Genomic DNA, 14,855 nt, shown 5'->3' with positions numbered 1-14,855 from the left:
TTGGTTTCAGGATGATTTACGCTGTGGGACCAGTTTCCAAATGCCTCAACTTATGTGGTGACTAATTTTCTGTAAATTTTCATACTTTCAGAACTTCTCTCTCACTTCCAAAATGAGAAAAACCAACAGAGCTCAACACTGTCAGCTAAAAGAGCACCATCTGGTGGCCTCTCACTGTTAAATCTCCAAAGATTTACTGTGTATGTCATATTTCCTGATTGAAGGACAGTACACAATCTCCAGAAAAAACATCCCAGAATCCTTTACAGGTGCTGGGCAGCATTTATCTTTCTTACAGATGGAAATTACCTGCACGCAATATTTTTTACTTATCATTGTAGCCATAATAACTGATAGTCAACAATTATTGCTACATTTTTTCATTCGTGTGTCTAATAAATCTTAATAAATTTTACCAGACTGAGTGCAGATGTGTGATTTCTCTACAGTATCAAGGCTAAAACTAAATAAATACTCCCTGGTCTTTCCTGTCCTTTGTCTGACTTTATTGGCTACAAGATTGTGCAAACTGGCACAAGCCAGATGTTGTCTTTGCGTAAACTCGGATTTCTAACCACTTCTTACCTACTGCTTGGAAATTACAACTGGTGAACTAATAAATTCAAGCTCTTTTACACGTGACTGAAATGATTGAATATAGTTTGAGTATTGTCTTTATCCCCCTCGGTTTCATTGAAAATGATTGTGGATGTCTGGGAAGTTTAACATGTACATTTCTAACTCCGAGCTGACCTGAACGCAGCATTACTATGTGTATTTTGGCAGCCGGTTTATTTCGCAGGTCATCAGGAAGCATTTTTACAATTGCACGTCGGTAAAATGCCAACTCATGCAATGATTAACCTGCGTTTCATTGAAAACATTTATGTCAGAAGTGGGATTCGAACCCACGCCTCCAGGGGAGACTGCGACCTGAACGCAGCGCCTTAGACCGCTCGGCCATCCTGACTATACACGTTACTAAAAGCACCCATTTTTCTGAGCGACCATACACATCAAAAACAAAAACAAAAAAAACCGTCTCTTTCACAATTTTCTACTACAACTTCATCAGTCATAGGTAATGAACTATTAACGGCCTGATTGGCTCAGCTTACACATCAATGGTAGCATTTTTATTCCATGTTTTCTGTGTTGTTTGCTAACCCTACTCTAATAACAGTAACAGGGTTGCTAATCCATGCTAATGTTAGCTTTTTCTCGGCAGTTGAAGCTTGATATTTAGATAGCTGTTCCTGCTGACCAAGACGACAAACTGATTGATGGAAAACAGTCAAGAAAAAAGTAAAAAGAATTAGTCTGATCCTGATAATATGAGGTAGAGTGAGACATTCGGTCAAATCTGACAATGTTATGAAAATCTGAAAAATAGAAGAAAGGACGTAGCTTTGCTGTACCCATTCTTTTTTTTTTTTCAAAACTGTTGATGTAAACGACAAAAACAAGACAAAACGACGAAAAAGACACAAAATGACAAAAATTAGACCGAAAATGGCAGAAATGAGACAGAAAATGAGAAAAACAAAATACAAAATAACAAAAGCAAGACACAAAAGACAAAAATGAGACACAAAATGACAAAAACGAGACACAAAATGACCAAAACAAAACACAAAATGACAAAAACAAGACACAAAATGACAAAAATGAGACAGAAAATGACAAGACACAAAACGACAGAAATGAGACAGAAAATGACAAAAAATGAGACACAAAACAACAAAAACAAGACACAAAATGACAAAAACGAGACAGAAACTGACAAAAACGAGACACAAAACAACAAAAAAAGACACAAAACAAAACAAGACACAAAACGACAAAAACGAGACACAAAACAAAAACGACAGAAAATGACAAGACAAAACGACAAAAACAAGACAGAAAATGACAAGACAAAACGACAGAAACGAGACAGAAAATGACAAAACGAGACAGAAAATGACAAAAACAAGACACAAAACCACATAAGACAGAAACAAGACAGAAAATGACAAAAATAAGACACTAAGGACAAAAACATCATCAGCAAGATTGTTGTGGGACACACGTTCCATGAATAATAATTACTATTTAAAATATTATGTCAATTAAATTTTTTTTCTCACAATTACAAGAGACATCAATGAAAAAAATAGTACCAAAAATAGGTTAAAATTTCACTTTAACTGTTTTATTTGAGATTCAGTTTGGTTGTCGGGGGTGGGACAAGAGAAAAGTATATTAGAGGGAACTCCAGTCTGTATAAACACATGGACTGTTTCCATGCTGTACTGGTTTACACTGTGGATCTTTAACCCAATAATCAGAGTTCAAATCTTAGTGTGACCCAGTTTCATTCACCTCCTGAGTTCAGCTGTGTTTATATAGCAGTAATGTAGGACACATGTCATCTCAGGGCACCTCACATAGTAAATAAAAGCAAAGACTTCTTCTGAGAAGCCAGAACATTTCGATTTTTATTATATCTACAGTATTTGTGATTTTAATGTGTTTTTTTCTTTTTCTTTAGGGTGAATATATATTTGTGAGACTTTTTGTAACATAGTTGACAGGTATCATAGTTGACATTTTTGCTGTTTTCAGGCCTAAAATCAACATGGCCGCCTATAACCAAACACCACATGGCATTTTTACAGAAAGATTCTTCTAAATATTAGATATACAATTGAGTAAAATTGAAATTGAAAGTTATTCATAAAGATATTGTAGTAAACCTGCTGACATCCCATAAATCCACACTTGACTCACACACTACTTTATATTAAATAAGTCAGAAAGCCTTGGAGTCTGGCCAGACTTCTCTTCAGGGGGAAATGAAATCATGTGGAGCAGGTCATGTGATCTCAACTTCCTTGAGAGGTGTTTTTGTAATGGGGAACTTAGTCGAACACTGATACAATTTGCTATTTTCCATATAAAATTTGATATATTGCCAAAAAAGAAATATCTGTCATGATTATCTCAACTTAATAAAAAGAACACAATCAGAACATTTCTGAATCAGCTCATTTTATTATTGTTTAGCTAATTAGAAGGTGGTTGTTATTAAATTGGGACAGTTATTTAGTTGACATTTTAGTGATATCCAGTCATTTTTTTTATTAATAAGTGATTGTTTCCATAACAACATTCGGTTTTTTTTGTTTGTTTTGTTTTTTTTCACTTCTAATAAGTATATATGCGAGATATATCCCATGGACTTCAAAAGTCCCTCAACTACATATTGACTCTTTAATGATTTGGATGTTATGTAGCAACAACATACCTGTGCATTCCTGATTCACAGATCTAGTCTTTGATCTAGTGGACATGATCAGGATAATAATTTAAATAAATATTATTTAAAATAGCCAGAATTCAGGTCATCCGAGTACCCTTCACACAGTAAGTTGATGAATTTACAACCCAATAAATCCAAAGCATTTAGCAACAGTGGAAATATAAAACTCCCCTGTCCCTGGAAGAAAACTCCGGCAGAACCAGGCTTGGGAGGGCAGACAGCTGCCTTACCGGTTGGGGTGAGCGTAAAGGAGAAATGAAAGCAGAGGGGAAACTAACATACCTGCAGTTCGATAGGAGCATAGAAATCCTTCAATTATACTGTACTATAACTAGAACACACACAAAAAATCCAACACATTTAAAACAGGATTGAAAGGCCTGGAAACAAGGGTGTAAAAAAGTAATTCATTATATAACACTGAAATACTGTAATGTTCACATAACTGTTTAAAAGAAAAGGACAGCAAATATCTGTAAAATATAATTTTTTTAGCTGATTTAAGTGCAGTAAAACAGCATAATTTTACAGATTTTACTCAGACAAAGAATTAATTATTACTACCACTATTTTTTTATTATATCAGTTATTATTTGTAATTTAGCAAAATAGAAAGTCTTTAAAATAACATTTTAAAAATATTTACAATTTATTTAACAGTTTTTAATATATATGATTTTTCTTTGAAATGAGGCACATCTGTACAAAAAATATTAAGAGATATTTTAAAAATTAAATACCATCAAATTAGTTTTTTTTTAGATTTTATGGTTAAGTCTGTAAGGTTTTTTTGTTATTAATCCATGTGTTGCTTTCTCTATAATATGTCAAAAAGTGTGAAAAAAAATCATGTTGATCACTGTTTCCCAAAACCCAAGAGAACATCCATCAAATATATTTAGTTTATTGTCATAGAGGAAGAGAACCTGAACATTCTCTGAGAATTTTATTAGGAAGAAAAGTATTAAATCAAAATATGAAAAATGTAAGAGAGGACATAGCTTTGCTCTACTCATTCCTTAGGAAAACTAATGATATAAACGACAAAAACAAGACATAAAACGACAAAACAAGACACAAAATGAAAAAAAACGAGACACAAAACAACAGAATCAAGACAGAAAATGACAAAACAAGACACAAAAGACAAAAATGAGGCATAAAACAACAAAAACAAGACACAAAATGACAGAAACGAGACAGAAAATGATGAAAACAAGACAAAGCGACTAAAATAAGACAAAAAATGACAAAAATGAGACACAAAACGACAAAAACAAGGCACAAAATTACAAAAACAGGACAGATAATGACAAAAACAAGTCACAAAATGACACAAACTAGACAGAAAATGACAAAAACAAGACACAAAAGACAAAAACGAGACACAAAATGGCAAAAATGAGACACAAAGTGACAGAAATGAGGCAGAAGATGACAAAAACAAGACACAATGAAAAAAATGAGACACAAAATGACAGAAACAAGACAAAATGACAGAAACAAGACAGAAAACGACAAAAAGAAGACACAAATTTATTAAAATTCATTAACTGATTATGAAAACAGTCACAGACATTTTAAATGGTTGACAGGTGATCCATTGTTGCAGCTGTAGCTTAATTTTACATGGTATGCCTATAATTTAGAGGCTGCAGTTGTTCAGGTACAGGTTTCAAAGGGACAGTGATAGACGTCAGTGAGCTACAATGAAAATATTACACGCTAAAATGGAAAAGGTTTTCGCCCGCCAGGCCCCAGCGAGGATCGAACTCGCGACCCCTGGTTTACAAGACCAGTGCTCTAACCACTGAGCTATGGAGCCTGTGCTTTCCGCCACTCACACGTATTCAATGTTTAAATCTACTGTCCCATCTAAAGCGGAAATGAGAAGGAGGTTGTTCTACTGGACTACAAAAAACGACACTGAACTCACCGATAACGCAGTTTACTGTCGCCGTCGTCTGTGTAAACTCGCTTTACCGAAATGGCAGTTTCCGGCTTACTTCTGAGTTGGGCTTCTCAGGCGCTTCTGTTTCTGCTACTGATGCTTTTCATAGCTTTTCTTGGCTACTGCGCGTATATTAAATACACTCACCTGAAATACGACCACATTCCGGGGCCACCTAGGGACAGGTAAGTCCAGTCCGGTCGCTGTTTAGCTAGCCCACGCTAACTTTAGCTAACTTATTGAGCCAAAACAGTTGCACTGACATGACCAGAAACGCACCGTTTTTCCTCACGTAGCTTTATCCTCGGACATGCACCGACGTTTTTGAAGTACATGAAAGAAGAGAAGATTGTGCATGACAAATTCCTCGAGTGGTAAGTTTAAACGATGTTTGTAAATGTTGAAAGTCGTGTGGGTACGTTAGTCCTGGTCCACCAACATACCTATGCAGCACACCCCCTATAGTTTGCTATAGGTTACAGCTAGCTAAATCCCAATAACCACAGATACTTTGGTTATGTGCATATGTAAGTTTGCATGTGTTAAATTTGATAATTTACTCCACATATCAAATATATTTTTCAGTAGGCATTGCTCCCAATGCATTTGTCGAGAATTGCACATGTCAGTTTCATTATTTTCATTTTTTATTTTTAATTACAGGGCTGAGACTTATGGGACTGTATACAGAATCAACTTTCTTCACACCATTATAGTGTGTACAACCTGTCCAGACACAACCAAGGTAAACAGCTCTTGCGTAAGCGTTGCACAAGAAACAGTGTGAAAGTGCACACAGATTAGCGGATACGGTATACAATGGATATCACAACTGTCAAATGATTCAGGAGTGAATCACTTCTCAATAACTGCTTTTCTTCTAAGTTTACAATCTAAAACTAACACTTTGAGAATATTACTGACTTTCAAGTCTTTATTTTTTCCAATTATTTCAGTGTCTTCCTTTATTTTCATGACAGACTCAGCATGGAGGATATGTGTTTTCTGGAGAGTTGTTCTGCCATTCTTCAGAAACTGTTTTATTCAGCTACTTATTTGTTGAGGATCTGTGTTCTCTTTAAAACAAAGCAAAAGTTATTTTGGATTCAAGTCAGGTTGCATACTCGGGTCCAAATATTCACTCTTTTCTCCTTTAGAAACTCTTGAGTGAGTTTTGGCGGTGTACTTTGGATCTTTACCATGCTGGAATATTCTTGTTTTGCCACGCTTGTGCAAACTAGGACCCAACTTCTCATCCAGTTGGTGTATAGAAATATTACCACTCTCACGTCAGTGCTTCACTGTCAGGACAATGCATTCACTGTGGTAGTCGTCACACCAACCATGGTGGACCCCAATGTGGATCCCAAAATGGATTTATTTTGACCATCATCTGGCCAAACAACTGCTGCCAGTATTCACCTGGCTTCTTTTCATTCATTTGTCATTTAGCAAAGTTTAATTGTACAGTTTTGTACCACTTAGCAAGCAACAGTGTTTTTCTTGAATGATCACAGTTTGAACTGTCACAGAAACTCCTCTGCTAAGTCTGAAACGCTTGACTGTCTGTTTTTTCAAACCTAGATTGTGCAAAAAGGCCATCTATTGCATCATTTCAGGAACACGGCCACTGCAGCTCTGATTAGTGGTACTGTTATTTATTCTGTACCTACCGATTACTGCTACAGCTCTGTTTAAATTGATTATTAGTTGGGCACTGATCTTGCTGTATCCTCTTCTATATTTGTCCCACAATCAGTTTTTTTAGTTCCTCTGGCAGTTCTTTTTGCCTGCAAAGCCATGATGCAGACTTGCAGATTGACACACTCCATAAGACCAAAACTAGTAAAGTTGAGGTGTTCATAGGTCATTTTCTACCCATGTTCATGCAGTTATGCTTTTTGCAAATCACAACTTGACTAAATTTTGTTTCAACTTTTTGAATTTTTGTGTCAGTGGTCTCAAGTGTATCCACTTTAATTGCATTGAGTTTCTAATTTTGGCTAGCTGTTTTCAATGTAGTTTTTCTAAAGTGTCTTTACTTGATTGATTATTAAGACGCAATGTGGTTTGAAAGAATATAATGCAATTTTGAAATTATTTCACATATACTCCCTTCTGATACTGTAGATAGATGTGCTTGGTAGACGTCCCAGCAAATAATCCCCATACAGTGATCTTAAGTGCTTCAGTAAAGGGCAACTGGACTTTCTATCTTGATTTTTGAAGATGTTTCACTTCTCATCTAAGAGGTTAGGGAGTTCCAGGACTCTTCACTTGGACCCAGGTTCAGGAACTTCCCAAGAGTGCGTTTGAACTGAGGACGCTTCTTGTGTGAAGGGTATATCGTCTTCAAGACCCAATAAAAGAGGTCCAGTTGCTTTCTACTGAAGTATTTAGGATTACTGTGACCTGGATTGCCTTACAGTGTCATCTACTGCCTTTTTGGTTTATTACTGATAACATTTGCAACTAGACCTCTTCTCTTTTAATGTTTTAATGGTTTTGATTTCAGGAAGTCCTGATGTCTCCAAAGTACCCTAAAGATAAGTTCCTCCACAACAGACTCTTCAATCTGTTTGGCCAAAGGTAATTTAGAGCGTCAGAGTTCCGTTATCGCACATCTAGTATACGTTTCAGTGATAATGTTGTCAAACTGACCTTGCATTGATTTAGCAATCATCGGAACAGGTTGTGATGCTGCCATTTCTTGGGTTCCAAAACTGTTTTGAGATGTCAAATCCTTTACAGCCTGTTTTTTGAAAATGTTTTCTCACTTGTGTCTCTTCAAGGTTTTTGGGTAACGGACTGGTAACAGCACGGGATCATGATCAGTGGTATAAACAACGTCGGATCATGGACCCCGCCTTCAGCAGCTTGTGAGTTATTTAGTTATTACAGAAAGACAGAAGGTGCTTCATCATTCATGTTCAGATTGTGGGAAACATTGCCTCTGTTTCTTCTTTGCAACTTTCCAGAATTTCTGCAAGGCTTTGCTGGTTTATTCTGGATGTGCTATTCCTCTATCTATAACTATGATTATTTCCAGGTATTTGAGAGGTCTGATGGGAACTTTCAATGAGACAGCAGAGAAACTGATGGATAAACTTACAGAATTTGCTGATAGTCAAACAGAGACCAACATGCTTGGACTCGTCAACTGTGTTACCCTAGATGTTATTACTAAGGTATTATGCAGCTTTACAGCATCCTCCACTTCCTCTATAGCAAAACACATTTGTTGTACTTGTGTCAAAAGCAGCGGCTTAATGTTGTAGCTATGTTACTTCATATATATGGATTTTTTTGCCTTGATAACTTCCAGGTTGCCTTTGGTGTGGATTTAGACTTCCTGGCGAAGAGTTCTCCTTTGCCTAAAGCCATCGAAGCGTGCCTGAAAGGGATGGTGTACAATGTTAGAGACATTTTCTTTGAGGTATTTCTACAATGTTTGTTAATGTGGAGCATGTATGGCAAAAAGCCATGTTAACAGCATGACGTCTTACAATCCTCAATTTGCAATTCCAGTACGTGCCAAAGAACTGGCCATTCGTTAAAGAAGTGAGGGACGCATGCCGCCTGCTGCGCACAACTGGAGCTCAGTGGATCCATGAAAGAAAGACTGCCATAAATAATGGAGATGAAGTCCCCAAGGACATCCTGACGCAAATCATCAAATCTGCTGGCAAAGGTTACAATCCCTCAAGTACAGATGTGATTAGATTTGGTTACAAGAACGTCTAAATAGCTGTGTGACGAGACAGAGCACAGATTTTAAATGACTCAGTCGAAAGAATAGTATGACAAAAAGAGTAAAAAATACATCAAACTGATGTATCATCAAAAAATCAACCAAAATCCAGCAAATTTCACTGGATTTTGGTTGATTTTTTGTGAATGTTCTTAAAGAAAATATTAGAAGTTTTACCAATATATATGTAATCAATTTAGATATTTTTAGGATTTTTTTTTCTTACTAATTTTTTCAAAATATTTACAAGAATTTTCATGCCAAATTTGGGGGATTTTTATTTTAAATAAAATTTTTAAGGGAAACTTTTAAGGAATTACTGGATTTTTCTTCATGAAGGTTTTGCAAATTTTCAGAAATTTGGGGAATTTTTTTTTTTGCTGATTTTTTGGATTTTTTTCAGACAAGGAAACAATATTTTTTGGTGCCTGTAAATGAGGACAACAGGAGGGTTAAATGCATTTAGGCTCCTACAGTAGTATTTTTCAAAATTGCATTAATTTTTGGTGAGTCTCTGTCCTCATTGCAGTCAGCTGTTACTAGGTCCAACCTGCAGATTGAATGTAGCTTATGTGCATCATTACCTCTTAAAGATCAGATACATAATGTAGATGGATGATATATGGGAGTTTCACACATAGCTATGCAGCTGTTTTTTCCTAAATGTTCAATCTTATAGTAGTAGTACAAATAGCATCTGTTTATAAGTCCAATTTCTTATTGTTCCAGAGGAAAACATGACTAAAGAAGATGAGGAGTTTATGTTGGACAATTTTGTGACATTCTTCATTGCGGGTGAGTCTTTGTTTTTGCTTTGACATGCTTCAAAACAATCTTGAGCTTTCTTTTGCACATTGTCACATTTCAGTGGGTTTTATGTAAACTCGTCTTTCAAGATCCTTTTTTTGTGTTTGTTTTCGAGATAAAGATTACAGTCACTTTGGTGTGTGTTGCTGCTATTTTTTAAGATAATGTTCTAATTCAGTTTTGCCATATTTGTAACATGTTAGGTCAAGAAACAACAGCCAATCAACTGGCTTTCTGCATCCAGGAACTCACAAGACATCCTGATATACTGGAGAAGTAAGAACTGCTAATGAAGTGTACACAGTTCACAATATAGCTACTGAACAATGCTTTCTAAAGTTGTGTTTTTATTTCTCAGAGTGAGGAAAGAAGTGGATGATGTTGTTGGGATGAAACAGGACGTTAGCTATGATGACCTGGGTAAACTGATCTACCTCTCACAGGTACACAGACTCTTTTGGTGTGTCCAGAGTGAGTTTTTACTTTCATTTTCATTAATGGATTACGCGTGAGTTAGCCAACAAGTCTTCCAGCTATCCTAATGAAGAATGACTCCAATCTACAAGTTCAAACAAGTTTATTCACTTGCCTCTTCTCTGAACTTTTATTTATTTATTTTTGGTTGATCCAACATGTTCCTCACATTGTTACCATCTCTCAGGTGCTGAAAGAGACACTGAGAATGTACCCGACAGCTCCAGGAACATCCCGCGAAATAGCGAAAGACATGGTCATTGATGGTATCCACATACCTGGAGGATTCAATTGCATAGTGAGTGATTTGCTTTTAAATGCTTTGTAAAATTTTTGTTTTATATGCCAATCAACCATAACATTAAAACCACTGACAGGTAAAGTAAATAACAGGATTATCTCATTACAAAGGCACCTGTCAAGGGGTGAGATATATTATGCAACCGTTGAACAAGCAATTCATGAAGTTGATGTGTTGGAAGCAGGAAAAATGGGCAGCGTAAGAATGTGTGACTTAAATAAGGGCCAGATGTTATTGTCAGATGATTTTGTCAGAGCATCTCCAAAACAGCAGGTCTTGTTAGGTTCCAGCAGGCCGTGGTTACAAAAAGTTGTCCAAAGAAGGACACTGAAAGCTCATTGATGCAGGTGGGGAGCGAAGGCTGGCCGTGCTGTCCAATCCCACAGAATGAGTTACTGTTGCAAAATTAGTTAAAAACCTCAATGCGGACTAATATAGGAAAGTTTCAGAACACACATTGCATTCTAGCTTGCTGTCTGTGGGGTTGCAGACCAGTCAAAGTGATCATGCTGACTCGTGTCCACCACCAATAGGTCCTAAGATAAGATATGATAAAGTAAAATAAGACGAAACTTTATCAATCCTGAAGGCAATCTTTATGCCAGGTATTGCTCAGAAAAAATGAAAATAAGTCAGCGAAAACAATTGAATAGAAAAGTCACTGTCCCACTGAGGACATCAGTATCTAGAGATGGCAGCAAGATGCACTATAGGAAGAAGGCAGTGCGATGCTCTGAGCAATATTCTTCTGGAAAACCTTGAGTCCTGCAGTTCTGTGAATGTTACTTTGACACCCTTCACCTACCTAAACTTTGTTGCAGACCATTTATACGTCTTGGTGGCAGCAGGATAATGCTCCTTGCCACACTGCCCTCAAAATTCCCCAGATCTTAATCCAGTCAAGCATCGGTGAACAAAACAAGTCAGATCCACTGAGAATGTCTTGGTGCCTGACTTGACAGGATATCTTAAGTGCTTCAGTGAGTCAGAGCTGTTTTGACAGCACAATTAGGGATGTCTTGACCCCAATCCTAAGATTGGGATCAGGACTGATTACAGGAAGTTTACTCCTGTTGTCACAGAAGAATGAGAAAAAGCTGCTAAAGATGTTCTCCTATGATGTGTTGTCACACTTCTAGTTCCTACAGTTTTCTAATTTGTTTGTTTGCTGGCCTGAGGACAGTAAACCTCATAGAAGTCTTTATCTCAGTGCTCCTTTACTAGATAAACTCGCCACAATGCTTTCAGCTTACCAACCCAGAACTACACACCTAGACTGGTTGCTGCAGTATTAAAAAGTTAGAGGCTTCATCGACAATGCTTGAAGTGTGTACGACATACACTTATTTGGTTGGATATTAGCAGATGTTATATGATATTAGGCATGTGGTTTTCAGATTGTTGCTGACAAAACTTTATTTTTTGATTACTTGCAAAGAATTACCTACTATCAAAATGTTAATTGAATTATTCTGAAATTCAGTTCAGCTCCTATGTGACTTCAAGAATGAATAAATTCTTCAAGGACCCGCTGACATTTGATCCTGACAGATTTCACCCTGATGCTCCCAAGTAAGCTTTGTACACTTTTTACATAACGTGTAGAACACCACCCATCATTTTCTGAGATAGACGAGTCAAAGTTGTTCGTAATGCTTAATTACTTAAATTGCCTCTGCTCTATTTTACAAGGCCTTATTACTGCTACTACCCCTTTTCCCTCGGTCCACGCTCTTGCCTGGGACAGAACTTTGCTCAGGTGGGTGTGAGAGATAAGTCAGTCATGACTCAGACCCACAACACGTACGAACACATAAACTCATGAGCGGTCTGGTGTTTTCAGATGGAGGCCAAAGTGGTGATGGCCAAGTTGGTCCAGAGGTTTGATTTCAGCCTCGTCCCTGGACAAACCTTCGACATCCGGGACACAGGCACACTCAGGCCAAAGAGTGGAGTCGTGTGCACTGTTAGACACCGAAAGTACAAAAATTAAATGTTCACGGAGTACCGTAACAGTTAATGGAACAATAATGGAGCATGTGGTGAAACTTCCTGGTGGGTTGCTTACTCTAGCTGAGCTCTGTACTCTTGTATCAGCCAGAAGCCTCTTACACTGCAAGACATTTACTGTTAATTTTTGAAATCATCTGCAAAGAAAATAGCGTCGTGTTTGATTTAAATACACACTACATTCATATGAAATTATTCTGATCATTGCTGCTGCTTCCTAACAATAATGAAGATATAGGAAAGCTTTTTTAAGGGGGAATATCATGTAATCTTGCACAAATAATCATTTAGTTCTGTATGATTACAATACTTTCTATAACCACTGAACAACTGTTTTATGCATGTAACACTAATATATAAACACTGAATATCACAGTTTTACACAAATTCAAATAAAGAACATTGTTACAATCAGTTTGCTCTGCACTTATTTTTTTTTGTCTGTATGCAAACTAACGGACTGACATTTATGGGTGTAACCCTTATCAAAAAGAAACCAGGACTCTGCCTGACATTATCAACCAGCTGATAGCACTAATAACAGGCTTTATTTCTACCGCACCTTTCAAAACCCAAGGAGCAATGTGCTTTACAGAAAAAAGGAGATCAAAAAGCAACAAAAAAACATTAAAAAAGGACACTAACATATATGAAAAAGGAATTATTAGAATAAGAAATTTAAAGCGCAATAAGTAAAACATCACATACAATATTATACACATGCTAATCTGTACAGATGGGTTTTCAGAGGTTTTATAAACTGAGACACTGAACTGTTCTGAGATTCAGTGGAAGCTTCTTAAAACTCTCTTTATCTGTTTATTTAACCCCCTGAAGCTCAAAACACACCAGCAGTTTTGAAATGCATGTTACCTAGTTTTAAAAATGCCTAAATCACATTATTTGTCAGAGCCAGAAAGTGTAAAAACAAACAGTCATTGCATTTTCAACTCACGTATGGTCTTGAACAAATCTAGTGTGACATGAGGCTCCATTGGGAGAATTAATCAAGCTTAAAGTCGTGACATTTAATCAAAATCACTTCATTCAAAGTGTCTATTTTTTAGAAAAAAATTTGTCAATCATTTGTTTGTACCAGGTCCTGTAAAAAAAAAAGAAAATTCTGTGCTTTTCATTGCAACTGAGAAGCCATTGACTGACTACGACAAATAGTCACAAGACAAAATTTCAGTGGAGTCAATATATAATTGCAGGACTTTTTGTATCGTAGTTGACATTTTTGCTATTTTCAGGCCTAAAATCAACATGGCCACCTATAACCAAACACCACATGACATTTTAGAGAAAGATTCTTCTAAATATTATATATACAACTGAGGAAATTGAAATTGAAAGTCATTTATTAAGATATTGTAGTAAACCTGTTGACTACTTTATATTAAATAAGTCAGAAAGCCTTGGAGTCTGGCCAGTCTTTTCTTCAGGAGGAAATGACATCATGTGGAGCAGGTCATGTGATCTAGAATTAACACACTTCCTTGAAAGGTGTTTTTGTAATGGGGAACTTAGTGGAAAGTGATTTCTCAGACACAGATACAATTTGTTATTTTCCATATAAAATTTGATATATTGCCAAAAAAGAAATATCTGTCATGATTATCTCAACTTAATAACAACAACACAATCCAAACTATTTCTGAATCAGCTCATTTTATTATTGTTTAGTTAATTAGAAGGTGGTTGTTATTAAATTCGGACGTTTACTTAGTTGACATTTTAGTGATATCCAGTCATTTTTTATTAATAAGTGATTGTTTCCATAATAAATAATTTTGGAATTTGTGAAGACATGATCATAATGAACATAAAAACTTTTTTTTTAACTTAAAAAAATGTATGCAGATATATCCCTTGGACTGCAAAAGTCCCCTAATTATATATTGACCCAATAAATAAATAAATAAATAAGCACAGTTCAAAAACAGTGAACAGAGGAGTAAGTTGTAAGATCCATTCAGCACAGTGAAACATCGATCTGGAGCAGATGTGCAGAGCACTCATTTTTTTTGTCATTTTGTTTCTCACTTTTGCCTTTTTTTGTGTCGTTTATCCATTTTTTGTCACTTTGTAACTTTTCTGTCTAATATTTTGTCTCTTTTTTGTTTTAATTTGTGTTGTTAAAAATTTGGAGTTGTGGTTGTTTATAGGTTATTATGCAGTGATTTTCCTGGTCCGGACCACTTCAGATCAAACCGGGATGCATGTGGCCTCTGAACTAAGATGAGTTTGACACCCC

At 36.3% G+C, this 14,855-nt stretch overlaps 1 protein-coding gene and 2 non-coding genes across 3 annotated transcripts; 1 reads left to right on the top strand and 2 right to left on the bottom strand.

The window, feature by feature from the left end:
• Window positions 1–887: 887 nt before the first annotated feature.
• trnal-cag (transfer RNA leucine (anticodon CAG)) lies at window positions 888–970 on the bottom strand. Its single transcript has one exon. It is a non-coding gene; the product is annotated as a tRNA-Leu (tRNA).
• A 4,086-nt stretch (window positions 971–5,056) lies between these two features.
• trnat-ugu (transfer RNA threonine (anticodon UGU)) lies at window positions 5,057–5,129 on the bottom strand. Its single transcript has one exon. It is a non-coding gene; the product is annotated as a tRNA-Thr (tRNA).
• Window positions 5,130–5,222: 93 nt separating this feature from the next.
• Window positions 5,223–13,012, top strand: LOC111578258 (cholesterol 24-hydroxylase). Its single transcript, XM_023284916.3, has 15 exons — window positions 5,223–5,440; window positions 5,552–5,629; window positions 5,919–6,000; window positions 7,771–7,844; window positions 8,048–8,134; window positions 8,305–8,443; window positions 8,581–8,691; window positions 8,784–8,946; window positions 9,736–9,801; window positions 10,017–10,089; window positions 10,172–10,256; window positions 10,475–10,585; window positions 12,072–12,160; window positions 12,281–12,347; window positions 12,432–13,012. Exons 1-15 carry the CDS (start codon window positions 5,292–5,294, stop codon window positions 12,579–12,581), a joined length of 1,524 nt encoding a protein of 507 aa, XP_023140684.1. The 5' UTR covers window positions 5,223–5,291; the 3' UTR covers window positions 12,582–13,012.
• The last annotated feature ends 1,843 nt before the right edge of the window (window positions 13,013–14,855 follow it).

Source organism: Amphiprion ocellaris, chromosome 12 (genome assembly GCF_022539595.1).
Source record: "Amphiprion ocellaris isolate individual 3 ecotype Okinawa chromosome 12, ASM2253959v1, whole genome shotgun sequence".
Classification (NCBI taxonomy): domain Eukaryota; kingdom Metazoa; phylum Chordata; class Actinopteri; family Pomacentridae; genus Amphiprion; species Amphiprion ocellaris.
The sequence above is the reverse complement of the archived record's forward strand: the minus strand, read 5'-3'. Positions and strand labels throughout refer to the sequence as shown.